This window comes from Quercus lobata, chromosome 1 (assembly GCF_001633185.2).
Source record: "Quercus lobata isolate SW786 chromosome 1, ValleyOak3.0 Primary Assembly, whole genome shotgun sequence".
NCBI lineage: Eukaryota > Viridiplantae > Streptophyta > Magnoliopsida > Fagales > Fagaceae > Quercus > Quercus lobata.
The window spans coordinates 54369640-54383829 of NC_044904.1; the positions used below are offsets into that span (position 1 = coordinate 54369640).

The following is a 14190-nucleotide window of genomic DNA, read 5'->3' on the forward strand; positions in this document are numbered from 1 at the left end:
ACTCTGACGTGATACTATGGGTCTGTTTGGATTGAATTTATTGTTGCTGAAACTGAAAACTAAAAACACTGTAGCAAAATAATTTTAAATGTGTAAATAGTACCGTGGGACCAATTTTTAATATTTTTTAATGAATAAAGTGGTTGTGGGTTCCATAAACAGTACTGCTACAGTATTACTACAGTACTGTTACAGTACCACTACAGTGTTATTTGTCTCCCTCTTCTGCAAAACGCGTGAAATGTAAAAAAAAAAAAAAAAAAAAAAAAAAAAAAAAAAAAAAAAAAAAAACGCAGACGCCAGACGCAGTTTCAGCCAAATCCAAACGGCATTATGTGCATAAAACACGAAATTACAAATCTAATAATAATAGAGGATTCTAGCATTTTACCCCTAATTTTTAAAAAAAATTAGCAATATGCCCCTATTTGCAAACTGTAAGGACACAAATTTTGTAACGAACCGTAATAGTGTTGGGTTCGCACGTGAAATGGCCCAAACAATATCATTTGTAGAGCGTGGGTTTGAAAGGTTAGGCCTTGGTCACCAGGCGATGGGTTTTCCGTGGTGTTCATACATGATTAAGTTTTCTTCACCCCTAGAGTCTTTCTCTTGGAGGTGGGCTGGGAGGCTCTTGTTTTTGGCCATTTTTCCCAGCCCCCTTTCTAGATTACTTATTTTTCCTTTTATACTAGCCTGCGTTCACTGTCCTTCGTCCACGTATAGGGTCAACCTTTCCAAGACAGATACTTGTCCCATTAGCCCATACCCAAAGTCGTTGGGGGTGGTTGTAAAAGCCGAAAAATACGACTCTGTCAGGTGCAGAGTATTGAATGACAGTAAGGGTAGCTTTCCCTGGATATTTTAGATTTTCTTTCAAGTTTAGTCCTATACCGTTTGTGCCCCTCTTTTCGGTGGGACTTTGGGTCTGCCGAGGACTGAACTGTCCTCGGCGGTATCCCAAGGCTATCTTGTGCTTTATATTTGTCAAGTTTGGGCCATAACCCTCCTCGGCTTGGGCCTTTGGACTCCCTACGGGTAAATGGGCCTGGGTCATAAATTATCTGGGCCCCACACAAACTATATAGGAGCGTGCCCCTGTTTCGATACTCGGTTATCCTAAAATCGAGTTCAATTAAATACTCGATTTGTAGAAAATCGAGTTATGCCCGATCAAACTTAAAAAATATATAAAAAAAAAAAAAAAAATTTCCATGGAACTCGAGTTTCAGGAAATCGAGTTCCATGCAAAAAAAATTTTTATAAGTGTGATTGCCCTATATTCAAGGAGCCCTATAGTGGCGTTTTTAAGCCCTATAGTGACGTTTTAAAACCTTATAGCGGCGTTTTCCTGCAAAAATTTTTTATAAGTCCCCATACCAAGTTCAAGGGGTCCTATAGTGGCGTTTTTAAGCCCTATAGTAACGTTTTAAAGCCCTATAGTAACGTTTTAAAGCCCTATAGTGGCGTTTTGGAACTCGATTTCCCTAAAATCGAGTTCCATGCTTTTTTTTTTTTTTTTTTTAGTTTTATTCGGCATAACTCGATTTTCTTCGAATCGAGTATTTCATTGAAACTCGATTTTAAGGTAATTGAATATGGAAATAAGAACATATCCCTGTATAGTTTCGAAATAGGGACATATTGCTAAATTTTTTAAAAATTAAAAGCAAAAGGCTAGAATCTCCAATAAAAATATACTCAATGTTTATCACAACCATCAGTGTTACTGTGCTTAACAGTAGACAAGACAACTCACTACAAAAGGGACAAGGGTCCAGGGCCAACCGGCCTAGGCTGTCACAACGATTAAAAAAAAAAAAAAAAAAGTCTCATTCAATGCTTGCTAGCTGTAGTCCATCACTCGGCCAAAGCACAAAATGCACCAACACAATACAATTATACAAACAAACCTGAAATGTGAAACCTGAAAGTTGAGTTCCTCACTAATTTTTAATTAATTAAACAACAATTTCTTCTTAACCAAGTTTTAGTATTGAAAAAAAAATTCTTACATATGCATGCATGAGTTACATTTAAAAAAAAAAAAATTGACTAATTATTTTTATTTTTATAATAAAAATTTTGTTTAAATTTAAATGTATTCATGCGTTTATATAGAGTTACATTCTAGTTATATATAAAATTTAAAAAATTTATAATTATTTTATCATTAAAAAATATGTGATCACCCTTATAGGGTCACGTTTTTCAGGTCAAGTCCAAGATGCATGAGACCTTAGACCAGTGAGTCCGATACAATAAATTTATAGAGAGTGGGCCAAAGAACTAGGTTTTAGTGTATGGACAACGGTAATCACGGTGTTCTTCATGGACCGAGTTTACCAGAGAGGATTGGTCCTCGGCGCGATCCGGGGAGTTTTTTCTGGTGCCTCTGGTGTGATGGGGGGTCTCAGCCCCCATCTTTCTATCTCCTTGTCGTCCCTTTTTATAATAGTTTCCTCTCTTCTGAATGGGGTTCCTTGGGTAGGTACTTGTCCCATTAGCCCTTCCCTTCAGTTGTTGGGAGTGGTTGTAAAGGCAGAAAAGTATGGCTATGTCAAGCACAAAGCACTGAGTGCAGTCATGACAGCTTTTCCCTCTAACATTTCCATTTTCCCCGCTGTCCTTTTTTACTTTAGTACTTTTCCTGTTCCGTGGAAAGATTTGGAGTGCCGCTACCAGTGGCAAGTTGTCTCCTTTATCCTCGGCTACATCCATGCCGAGGAGGATTCTCCACATGGCCGAGGAGGAGTTTTTCCTCCCCATGGTTGAGGAAGGGTTTCTCCTTGGGTTAGGCCCTTGGCCCAACGTAGAAATTGACATGGACCTACTGGTCTTTTACCCCCCACAATAGCCCATTAAAATCCTGCTGTCTGGCTCCTCGGACGGAGAGGAGGGTTTTGGTGTCATCGGGCCTCTGTCACGACTTGCCAAGCCTTGTCCTCCATTAATGCCAGAGCCTCTTCACTTACCTGAGGCGCGTTCTTAACTGTGAGACATTCTTTTAGTCTATCTAAGCCGCGTTTCTGTCATTTCGGTACACGAGGCGCGCTTATTTTATAGTATTTTCAGTTTTCAATTTCAGCAATAATAACCTTTATCCAAACGACCCAATATATATATCTTGTATGCCTATTCTTTTTTATTATTCCTTTTATTTTATTTACGCAAACCTCATGTGGTGGAAGGAACTGTTGAGTTTAGGGCATTAGTATTTAGTATTAGTATTTAGTGTTACTTTTGTTGAGATTTTCTAGGGTGTCAAACTTCTTTGGGAACATAACACACCTTAAACTAAAAAAGATTATATAGAGCATTAGTATTGGAAAATGCTAATGTTTTATGTCACAATAAAGTGTTTTATGATTCTTTATATAGCGATAAAGAATAAGTTTTGATTCAACAATAAAGTGTTAGAACAAGAATTTCATGGAGGTTAGAACGAAAACAGTGTTAAAAACACATCCCCACACCAAAGTTATTGACCTTCACCATTTAGGAACCAGTGAAATTAACTAATGTGGGGAATTTCTAAAAGTAGAATTTGATTTATCTTTGCAATCAATAATTTGAATTTTAACTTCCTTCTGGTAAGTTGTAAGATTGTTCCAAAAAGTTGAATCTTGAATTTTTGTTATATTGTTAATAAGTAACCTTATAAATCCGAGTTTGATATTTCCTAATGTTATTCGCATTTTTTAATCTTAAGTGGTGCTCCTCTATGCTTTTGAATGAAAGAAGGGAGGAAATAGTATATATTCTTGAAAGTTGAGTTATGCTATATTTGTTAACAGTCTTTTGAATAATGGAAGCCCTGAATGAATTTTATTGCTGTTTTCTTGATATTTTCGTAAGTTCTGTTTCCTGCCAGTGCTCTATTCATTTGCAAGTCGTGGAACGGAGCCCCGAATCATCCTCAACTGAAGCTAAGCAACCGAATGTTGAAATAGCTGCAAGTGGAAAGCTAAATCTTCTTGGCAGGATGCTTGAGGAGATTAATAAACAGTCTTTAAAAGCACTTATTCTCTATGAGGTAAGTACGCAAAATACTGACCAAGTTTTGTTCCTCTCTTCTTTGTTCTTCTCCTTTGCTCTATAAGTAACTCTCATCTTCTTACTTGTAGTTTGTACTATGTTATTGATTCATTCTTGATGACTTTTGTTTATCAACATGCTGTCATTTTGCCTGAAGATGTCGAGTGTTCATTTCATCTGCCAAAATCTGAAATGATCAATTCTTTGCTTGAGGAATTCTATTTCAAACAGAATTTTGAGTTTTCCATGATTTTCAATGACCAGGGTAAAAATATAATGATAATCAGTGCTTATTAATAATGGCTAGTTGAGAACTTGAGGACAATCTGTGCTTTCACAATTGAATATTTTCAAAGCGTCAGATAGAGAATTTGGGCATAGATTTGTTGTGCATTGGTTACTAGTGCTTGGCATGGTGGTGGTTTGGGGCTTTGGTGCGACCAGTTGGTAGGCTTAACTGTTTTGGGTTTGTTTTGCAATGAGAGTTGCTTAGAACATTTGTAAGTGTTTAAGCACCTCTGCAGGAACACTAAGTTCCAATGAACAGCACACAAAGGCTTAAAAACACTAATTCTCAAAAATTGATTGCAAAAATGAGAGTACAATAGTACTTATTCAATCTGTCCTACATGTCAAACTAACATTGGTTACATCTATACGAGTAACTAATTCATTAACAAGACTAACTAAGATAAGATAGACTGCCATATAACCAAATTAAACTCTTCTGTTTATCCATTTAAAGTCTTCTAGATCAGACTCCTGGAAGGTCATTGTGTATTTCACTAATTCTAAATGTTTCTTCCAACTGTCCACAGCCCATGGAACAGAACATCCAGGATTGAGTTTTTCTTGAGTTAATTCAATTCCAAAATTTCCATAATGCTATCCTTTTAATGATCAAATACCACAATTTAAGAAGTTGGCATTTGCCTGGCATGAACTTTTAGACGAATCACAGTAGATATTATGTAGACTCTGATGAATCAGTTTTAGTAATATGATTTCAAATATTTGGGCTGGACAATAATTGTTGAATTAGAAATAGGCTTAATAATGAATCCCCTCTAATTATCTTTCATTTTACTGCATTTGATTTGATGATTTTTTCTCTTGTTAGCAAGTAAAGTACTTATATCAATATACAATGATACGAAGGAGAACAATGGAATATATTAGCTATATGCCTAAAATTCTCCATAGAGATGAAAAATACAAGGAATCTAAAAAATAATGCATTTTGGATGGTCTACTCCTATCCAAGGATGTCCAACAAGACCCAACAAACTAGGAATAAATTCTCTTTTCTCTGTGTTCGGTGTTTGTATGGGATTTGGTCCTTTGGGACAATGTCCAGCATATATTTCCTACTGTTATCTAAACATTTTTTATTAACAGGAAATTGGTTGCTCTGGAAGTTGTATTGGAGGAATTTTGGATGACTTCCTGCTTCAAAAAATTGGTTCAGATTCTTATGATCATGTTGGAAGGGATGTTATTCCTGCTAAGAGGGTAGCTGCTTTGAATAAGTTCAACGCGGAGCATAAGAAGTTCGTTTTTTTATTAGAAAAACATGCTTGTCTTTCGGTCATAAGATTATTTTCAGTTAATACTGTACTCATATATAATAGTGACTGGACCCCTATGAAAAGTTTAAAAGCTCTGGAAAGGGATAAAACCTGACTCACAGCCTGAGCAGATAAAAATATTTTGTTTATATTCGCCTTTTATCGAGGAAGAAAATATTTTATGCTTTGCAAGGGAAAAAAAAATTTGAAAGCTTATAGAAGGTGAGCTGGGTTACTTGTCATAATTTGCTCATGCGGGGGGCAGATAATTTATTTCTTACTTTGAGTGAGCTCAATCGTGACAATACTCCAGTCTCCAGTGCAAGTACTATGTCAGAAAAATCACCTATGAAAGATATAGAGCAACTTCTTCAGAATCGTGAAGGCACAGGCACAATTAACTTGTCTGTAATTTTGAAAGTTCAAGTAAAAGGATCTTACTACATGAGTTCTCAAATGCCTATTAAGCTGCTTGAAATTTCACAAGAAGATTATGCAGAACTGTGTAATTATTGGAATAAATTGTTGAGGGGAAAACATAATACCGAAGTTGTCACTGAAAAAGTTATAAAGAAATGCAAGGTTGATAAAGGTAGTTCTGTGCCATTTGAACAGGTATGGTGTATTCCAGTGTCAATATGTATTATAATCACTTGGCTGATATTATATGGCATTATGTAATTATCTGTTGGCATTATAGCACTCTTATTTGACTGGTAATGTGATGTCATTTTGCCTGTGTTTTTTGTTCATATTCTGCATCAATAATATCTATTGAAAATTGAAAATATAGATTTTCCTTGGCCATCCAAATCTTATTAATTAATTTGTGTGTGTGCAGGTGTTCCAAGATGAATGCACACCAATCTCCACAGCTGCCCAATTGCAAGTTAGGTATTCACCGGCTAATAAGATGCGGAATGTGGCTGCTTCAGTATCCCATCGGGATGAAGTTGTGGCAGCAACAATAGAGCCTGTGATGCAAATACAGCAGTTATCAGCTGCAGGTTCACATTCTGGTAGCAATGCTAATTTATGTTCAGCTGGTGGCATCGAACATCAACTAAGCTCTGGAGGCCATACATCCAACCAACTTGCTCAGACTCCTACACACAGGACTATGAGCTCGCATCCAGACCTGCTCTATATTGAGCTGCAAATAATTCATAAAGAAATAGAGGAGGAACTAAAAAATCATAAAGAAGTGGTCAGTTTCCAATTCACTGAGTTGCTTGCTTAGTTATAATTAGCTAATAAATTTAATTTCCCTCTTTGTTCCTTGGGGCAGAAGGAGCAGCTATTGTTTGAATTTGGAAAAGAACTTGAAAAAATGCGAACCCAATATGTTAACAAAGCTCAGGAGCTGCACTGAGTTTGAGCTGAAGCTCAATGAACTGTATACAATTTTTTGAGGAGTACAATGTAGGCCTAGACAGGCATGGGCAGGTACCATCAGGAGTGCAGCAAGATCTGTTCCTTTTGAATTGTAAGTGTTCTATTCACATAGATTCATGCTCTGATGTTTAAGGTTTCACTTCATTCACATGGATTGTGTCATGAACTCAAGATGGGTTGACTTCTGGCAATACAAAGCTGATCTCTATTATATGTGTACCAAGTTCTGGTGGAGGCTAATTTTGGACATTTATTATTTTTAACGTAGATTGTTCTAATAATTAATTATTATTTGGAAATAATGGAAGATGCTGGAATGTTTTATTAAATCAAAGAGATATCTATTTTTATAAACAATATCTCATTGAGTTCAAAGCAAGTTAGTCAGTCTTAGAAACCAACCATAACTCATTTATACTGAGATTGTTGGCATATGTTAGTCAAGCGAGGAATGGCAGGATTTTGCTCAATATAAATGCCCTATCAAGGTTGATGGCACCTCATTTATTTTCACTTATAGTAGATTATTAAATATATTAAACGAAACTGAATGCTTCACTGTTCAAGGATTTTATTTCACTTTATCCAAAAAATATAACAATATTTTTTTTAAAAAAAATCTTTTTGGCTCATACATCCAGAGCTATTCTATGTTAAAAAATAATGTTTCCGTGTGTCTACTAATTTAAGCATACTTTTAAAGATGGGAATATTTAAAGTTTGGTTCTATATTAAACTCAAGTTTGTGTCATCTTAGCATCGTTTAGCCTAGAATATATGATATTGATAGGTAGTGACATACATATGGGAGAACTATTCCAATATGCTACATGCATATACACACTGCCCTAGCACTGGTAAATGTGACCATCTTTGGCCTTTTTATGATGAAATAAAGTTTAATATAGAAATTTGTATGATTTGATATAGAAACTTTAATATAGAAACTTGACTTTATTATGTTTTCCCTTCAACAGTTTATTCCAAGAATTACAGGTTCTGCATGATCTTCTTGTGAAATTTCAAGCAGCTCAATAGGCATTTGAGACAGACAAGTTAATTGTGCCTGTGCCTACACGATTCTGAAGAAGTTGCTCTATATCCCGAAGATAATCTTATGACTGAAAGACAAGCATGTTTTTCTAATAAAAAAACGAACTTCTTATGCTCCGCGTTGAACTTATTCAAAGCAGCTACCCTCTTAGCAGGAATAACATCCCTTCCAACATGCTCATAAGAATCTGAACCAAATTTTTGAAGCAGGAAGTCATCCAAAATTCCTCCAATACAACTTCCAGAGCAACCATTTTCCTGTTAATAAAAAATGTTTAGATAACAGTAGGACATATATGTTGGACATTGTCCAAAAGGATCAAATCCCATACAAACACCGAACGCACAGAAAAGAGAATATATTCCTAGTTTGTTGGGTCTTGTTGGACATCCTTGGATGGGAGTAGACCTTCCAAAATGCGTTATTTTTTAGATTACTTGTATTTTTTTTCTCTCTTTGGAGAATTTTAAGCATATCTCTAGTATATTTCATTGTTCTCCTTCGTATCATTGTATATTGATATAAGTACTTTACTTGTTAACAAGAGAAAAAATCATCAAATCAAATGCGATAAAACTGGGAATATTGGTGTTTTTACACGAAAACTTGTATATAGCATATTCAGAAGTTCAGGAAACAAATGTAAAAATCTTTTGCGTGAAAAAAGAAATTTGGATCTTGCTAGCCAAAAATTTTGACCGGAATACAATGTGGTGTTTTTGCACGAAAACTTATAGGTTGCATATTATAATGGTCCTATAGGTCAAGAATTTTGACCGAAATAAAATTTCACGACAATTTTTAGATAGCATATTTAGAGGTCCAAGAAATAAATAGAAAAATCTATTGCAAGAAAATGCCCCTAGCTCTTAGTGGCCAAGAATTTTGACTGGAATACAATTTTAGCATTTTTGCACGAAAACTTTTAGATAGCATATTTAAAGGTTCAAGAAACAGTTGGAAAAATCTTTTGCCAAAAAAAAAATGATTAAATTTTGTTTGGAAATGCCTCTTGTGGTCCTGTTGGCCAAGAATTTTGACTTGAATACAATTTCGGTGTTTTTGCATGAAAATTTGTAGATAGCATATATGGTGGTATGAGAAACAAATGGAAAAATCATTTGCAAGGAAAAAAAAAACTTTTAAACTTTGTTTGAAAATGCTCCTAGGTCCTACTTGCCAAGAATTTTGACCGGAGTACAATTTCGGCATTTTTGCACGAAAACTTGTAGGGGGTGTATTTAGAGGTTCGAGAAAAAAAAAAGAAAAGAAAAAGAAAGAACTTGATCAAATTTTGTTTTAAAATACCTCTGGGTTCTACTAGCCAAGAACTTTGACTGGAATACAATGTCAGTGTTTTTACAAGAAAACTTGTATATAGCATATTCAGAGGTTCAGGAAACAAATGTAAAAATCTTTTGTAAGAAAAAAGAAATTCGGTAAAATTTTATTTGAAAATGCCCTCGGGTCTGACTGGTCAAAAATTTTGATCGAAATACAATGTCGGGATTTTTGCACAAAAACTTATAGAAACCATATTTAGAGGTCCCTGAAACAAATGGAAAAATCTTTTGCAAGGCAAAAGGAAAAAGAAAAAAAAAACACTATTAAGATTTGTTCGAAAATGCCCCTAGGTCCTATTGGCCAAGAATTTTGACCGGAATACAATTTCAGCATATTTGCACAAAAAGTTTTATGTAGCTTATTCAAAAGTCCAAGAAACAGTTGGAAAAATCTTTAGCAAGACAAATAAAAAACTTGATTAAAATTTGTTTGAAAATGCACCTAGGTCCTACAGGTTGAGAATTTTGATCAGAATACAATTTTAGCGTTTTTGCACAAGAAGTTGTAGATAGCATATTTATAGGTCCAAGAAATAAATGGAAATATCTTTTGTAAGCGGGAAAAAAAAATTGTTAAATTTTGTTCGAAAATGCCCCTAGGTCTTACTTGCCAAAAATCTTGACCGGAAAACAGTGTTGGCGTTTTTGCACGAAAATTTGTAGATAGCATATTTAGAGGTCCAAGAAACAAATGGAAAAATTTTTTGTAAGGAAAAAAAAAAAAATGTTAAATTTTGTTCGAAAATGCCCTTAGGTCCTACTAGCCAAGAATTTTGACCGAAATACAATTTTGGTGTTTTTGCACGAAAACTTGTAGATAGTATATTTAGTGGTCCAAGAAACAAATGGAAAAATCTTTTGCAAGAAAAAAAAATTGTTAAATTTTGTTCAAAAATGCCCCTAGGTCCTATGAGCCAAGAATTTTGACCGGAATACAATTTTGGTGTTTTTGCACGAAAACTTGTAGATAGAATATTTAGTGGTTCAAGAAAGAAATGGAAAAATCTTTTGCTAGAAAAAAAAATTGTTAAATTTTGTTCAAAAATGCCCCTAGGTCCTACTAGCCAAGAATTTTTTTTAGGAATACAATGTCAGCATTTTTGCACGAAAACTTGTATATAGTGATCCGAGAAACGAATGGAAAAATATTTTGCAGGAAGAAAAGAACTCAATTAAATATTGTTCGAAAATGCCCCTAGGTTCAATGGCCAAGAATTTTGACTAGAACACAATGTCTGCTGTTTTGCACGAAAACTTGTAAATAGCATATATAGAGGTTTGAGAAACAAATGGAAAAATATTTTGCAAGAAAAAAAAAAAATCGGTCAAATTTTGTTCGAAAATGCCTCTAGGTCTTGCTGGCCAAGAATTTTGATCGGAATACAATGTCGGCGTTTTCGCACGAAAACTTATAGAAACCATATTTAGAGGTCCCAAAAACAAATGGAAAAATATTTTACAAATAAAAAAAATCGATTAAAATTTGATAAAAAATGCCCCGTGGTCATGCAGGCCAAGAATTTTGATCGAAATAGTACTATTTTGGCGTTTTTGCACAAAAAATTTTAGATGGCATATTTAGAGATCCAAAAAAGTGAAAACCTAGCAATAATGATATCTTTTGTGGTGTCCCATGTCTATAGTTTAAAACTCCGCACCATCTACCTATCACAAAAAAATCTTTCTTTCTTAATTTCTTCACTTTACAGTTCTCAATCTTTATCTGAGTCTAGTGAGGATCAATCTTCCTCCACCAGCATCACAATTTATCACCACCTCTTTGGTCTCACATTCTCTATTAGCAGTTATTGATAAGCAAATTTTCGATCTCTCTCAACTAGGAACGCCACCTACAAACCATATCTATTGTTGCATTCTGCTGTCGTTCGACCATAATTTTTTTCATTCAAAACATGAGTTTGTTTCTTCTACTCAAACTTTTTTTCTTTTTTGGTAATATATTTTTGAAATGTGCTTTTAAAATGAATGGAAATTTATATAGAAGAAACTATAGCAAGAAGTTGTAATTATTGTAAACTTCTACAAATTTAGCTAAACAAACATTGTCCTATGCAGTCCATACATGATCCTATCATGATTACGTATTATTAAACCATTTTTTTAAGAACTCGATATTTACAAAAAGAGAATATATAAAGTTTAATGTGACCAATTTGATATGAATGCAAACCTAGGAAGCGTGGACAGCCAAAATCATGGTGTCTGTGTCATGTACGTAGAGTGTCCGTTAATATTAATATTTGAATTCTGACAGTCCAGACACAATGGCCTAAAAAATTGAAGAAGAAAAAGGCCTTGGTGCCGTAAATCTATACTCCTTAAGGTCTTTCACAGCATGTAGAGGATAAGGGTTTTTTGGATACTCTTGATCTGCACTCTAGGCACTCAGAAAGTCAAATGAGTGCTGCTCAAAGCTCAGCAGTGTTGCTCAAAGCCCATTGGCTCTCCCTCCAAGCTTCAGACTTTACTTACAGAGCGTAGAAAGGATGTGATCCACTAATTCCTACAACTTCATTGTCAATGGTAGGTAGCTAACTCCTCTGAGTTCCATTCGCTGTTAGTCTCACTCCTATGTGATTATTCCCTCCATACCATTGTGTCGCTTCTCACATAGCCATCAAAATAGGAGATGCGACTGTGCATGCTTCTCATTGTCATATAGGGACCAATGGTGGTAAAAGAGTCAAGGGCACAAGCCTCTTGGAGGCCAGGCTCAAAGCGCGAGCACACATTTGAAATAGTTACAGTACCCAAGACTAATCACACTGTTTAGCAGCTAAGACTAATCACACCGAGACACCTATAAAAGATTGAGTCATGTGACATAAGTGTGACTTCCTTTTAAGAAAAATATTAACTAAGGCTGTGTTTATTTTGGCTTCAAATTGATTCCGGAAATGATTTTCCGGAAAAGTGGGTGTTTGGTTGTTACTTCAAATTGGGTCAAACTAAAAAGCATTTCCGGATTGACCGAAAATATAGCCAAAACGGTGGAAAATGATTTCCGTTTTCATTTTCACTTCAAATGACTTTTGGCCTTGGAAAATAAAAGAGAGAGAGAGAGAGAGAAAGAGCAAGAAGATCGCCTTGTCGGAGCAAGAATACAACTAGATCGCATCGGAGCAAGATGATCGCACCGCTCCGATCGTTCAAACCCACCCTCGTCGAACCCAGTCACCAATCATCGAGATCGTCTCGCCATTTCCGAACCACGCGCAAAGAGAGAGACTGAGAGAGAAAGAAGAGAGAGTAGAGAGATTGTCGCACCACCAGTGAGATCGTCTCGCCATCGTTCTGGAACCCACTCGCACCAGATCGCCGACAAACCCACTCACACCGCGCCGACGAACCCACCACTCCGACGAACCCATTCGTCAAATCCACCACTCCGACGAATGGGTTTTCTTTCACTCAGATCGCGCCATTGATGAATTTTTTTTGGTTAAAATAGTTTCAAGGAAAAAGATCCAAATCAACTGAAAAAGACACTAAAACTGAAACAACAACTCCTTTAACTTTGGGTTTTGTTTGGAAGCTGAGAGAATGTGAGAAAATGTGAGCATCAAGTAGAAAATGTGTTTTCTCTATTATTTTCAAGAATACAACCAAACACTAGAAAATATTTTCTAGAACAATTTTCATAATGCAACCAAACACTTGAAAATATTTTCCTTTCCCGAAAATAGCATTTCCGAAACATATTTATTTTCTGAAAAATATTTTACGGGAACCAAACACAGCCTAAACCACATATAACATATACATCTATTTCTAAGCCCCAAAGCTATAGTCGTAACTTTAGACATACTTCTACCACCGGGCCTTGTAGTCCAAGTGGAAACTTTAGACATACTTCTAAGTAGGTTCACGCTCTTCTTCCTCTTTTTCTTTCAAATTTTGACAAGTGATTTCCAAAACCATATGCTGCCATGCACCCAATACGCAGACAAGTGAATTCTTACTTCCATTGTCTCTCTCCCTTTTGTTGCCATGATGAATCTAAAACATTTACTTTTTTAAAAGTAAATTTTTAGAATCACTATATCAACAGGACACAAATGCTTTAGATATTAGTGAACTCAAATTGTAAGTAAACTAGTGTGTAAACTTAACTATCACCATTTGGGTTTAATATGTAGAAAATTGGCAAATTGTGGAGATCAGAGATATATAAAAAGTAGACATAATAGAAATTCTCTTCATTAGATTGATTCATAGCCAAATAATTAATTAATTCTTTTTATCCCAATGTAAAATTTAAAACAAATGGTCATTAAAAAAAGGGTGTTTTTTACATATAATGTCATTTAATTAAAGATGGTATTTTTCTCTCAGAAAAAAGATCATCAAAGATTATCTCAATTCAAAAATATAAAACTCGGGCATAATACTATTATTATTACTATAGCTTTGAGAATGAATCAATCAAAGATTTCATAAACATGAGAAGCACAAACAATTAAGGACAAACAATTAAGCATTAACTTTAACCATTCGAGTTAGAGAACATTGCACTAGTCTTGTAGGCACATGTACAAATCTAAGGATTATATGAAGAAAAATAATATAGGTCTTCACTATTATTTTATAATTGGGTAGAAGTTTTCTTGAGCAAAACTAACTTTTAGCTTGAAATGTTTCACTCTATCTGGATTTATTATTAATTAGGGAAAAATACAAAAGAGAAACTGATAGACCAATAATGTATTGACCCCTTATGATGAATTAATTAATTAATTAGTCAAGTTTATTAATTAATCAAATTAACATG

General features: G+C 34.9%; 1 protein-coding gene across 3 annotated transcripts in view; it reads left to right on the plus strand.

Annotated features, from left to right (window-relative positions):
• The window catches only part of LOC115992579, a 53841-nt gene extending 45302 nt beyond the window's left edge, over positions 1 to 8539 (plus strand). For 2 of the 3 annotated variants that reach the window (XM_031116806.1, XM_031116797.1), the window contains exons 3-6: positions 5437 to 6221; positions 6448 to 6813; positions 6895 to 7092; positions 7979 to 8539. In XM_031116806.1, the coding sequence (XP_030972666.1) occupies positions 5859 to 6221; positions 6448 to 6813; positions 6895 to 6978 (813 nt within the window). In that variant the 5' untranslated portion in view covers positions 5437 to 5858 and the 3' untranslated portion in view covers positions 6979 to 7092; positions 7979 to 8539. Of the gene's footprint in view, positions 1 to 3399; positions 4037 to 5436; positions 6222 to 6447; positions 6814 to 6894; positions 7093 to 7978 lie in introns of those variants that run through there. The other variant, XM_031116815.1, reaches the window with a different exon arrangement.
• Positions 8540 to 14190: the final 5651 nt, after the last annotated feature.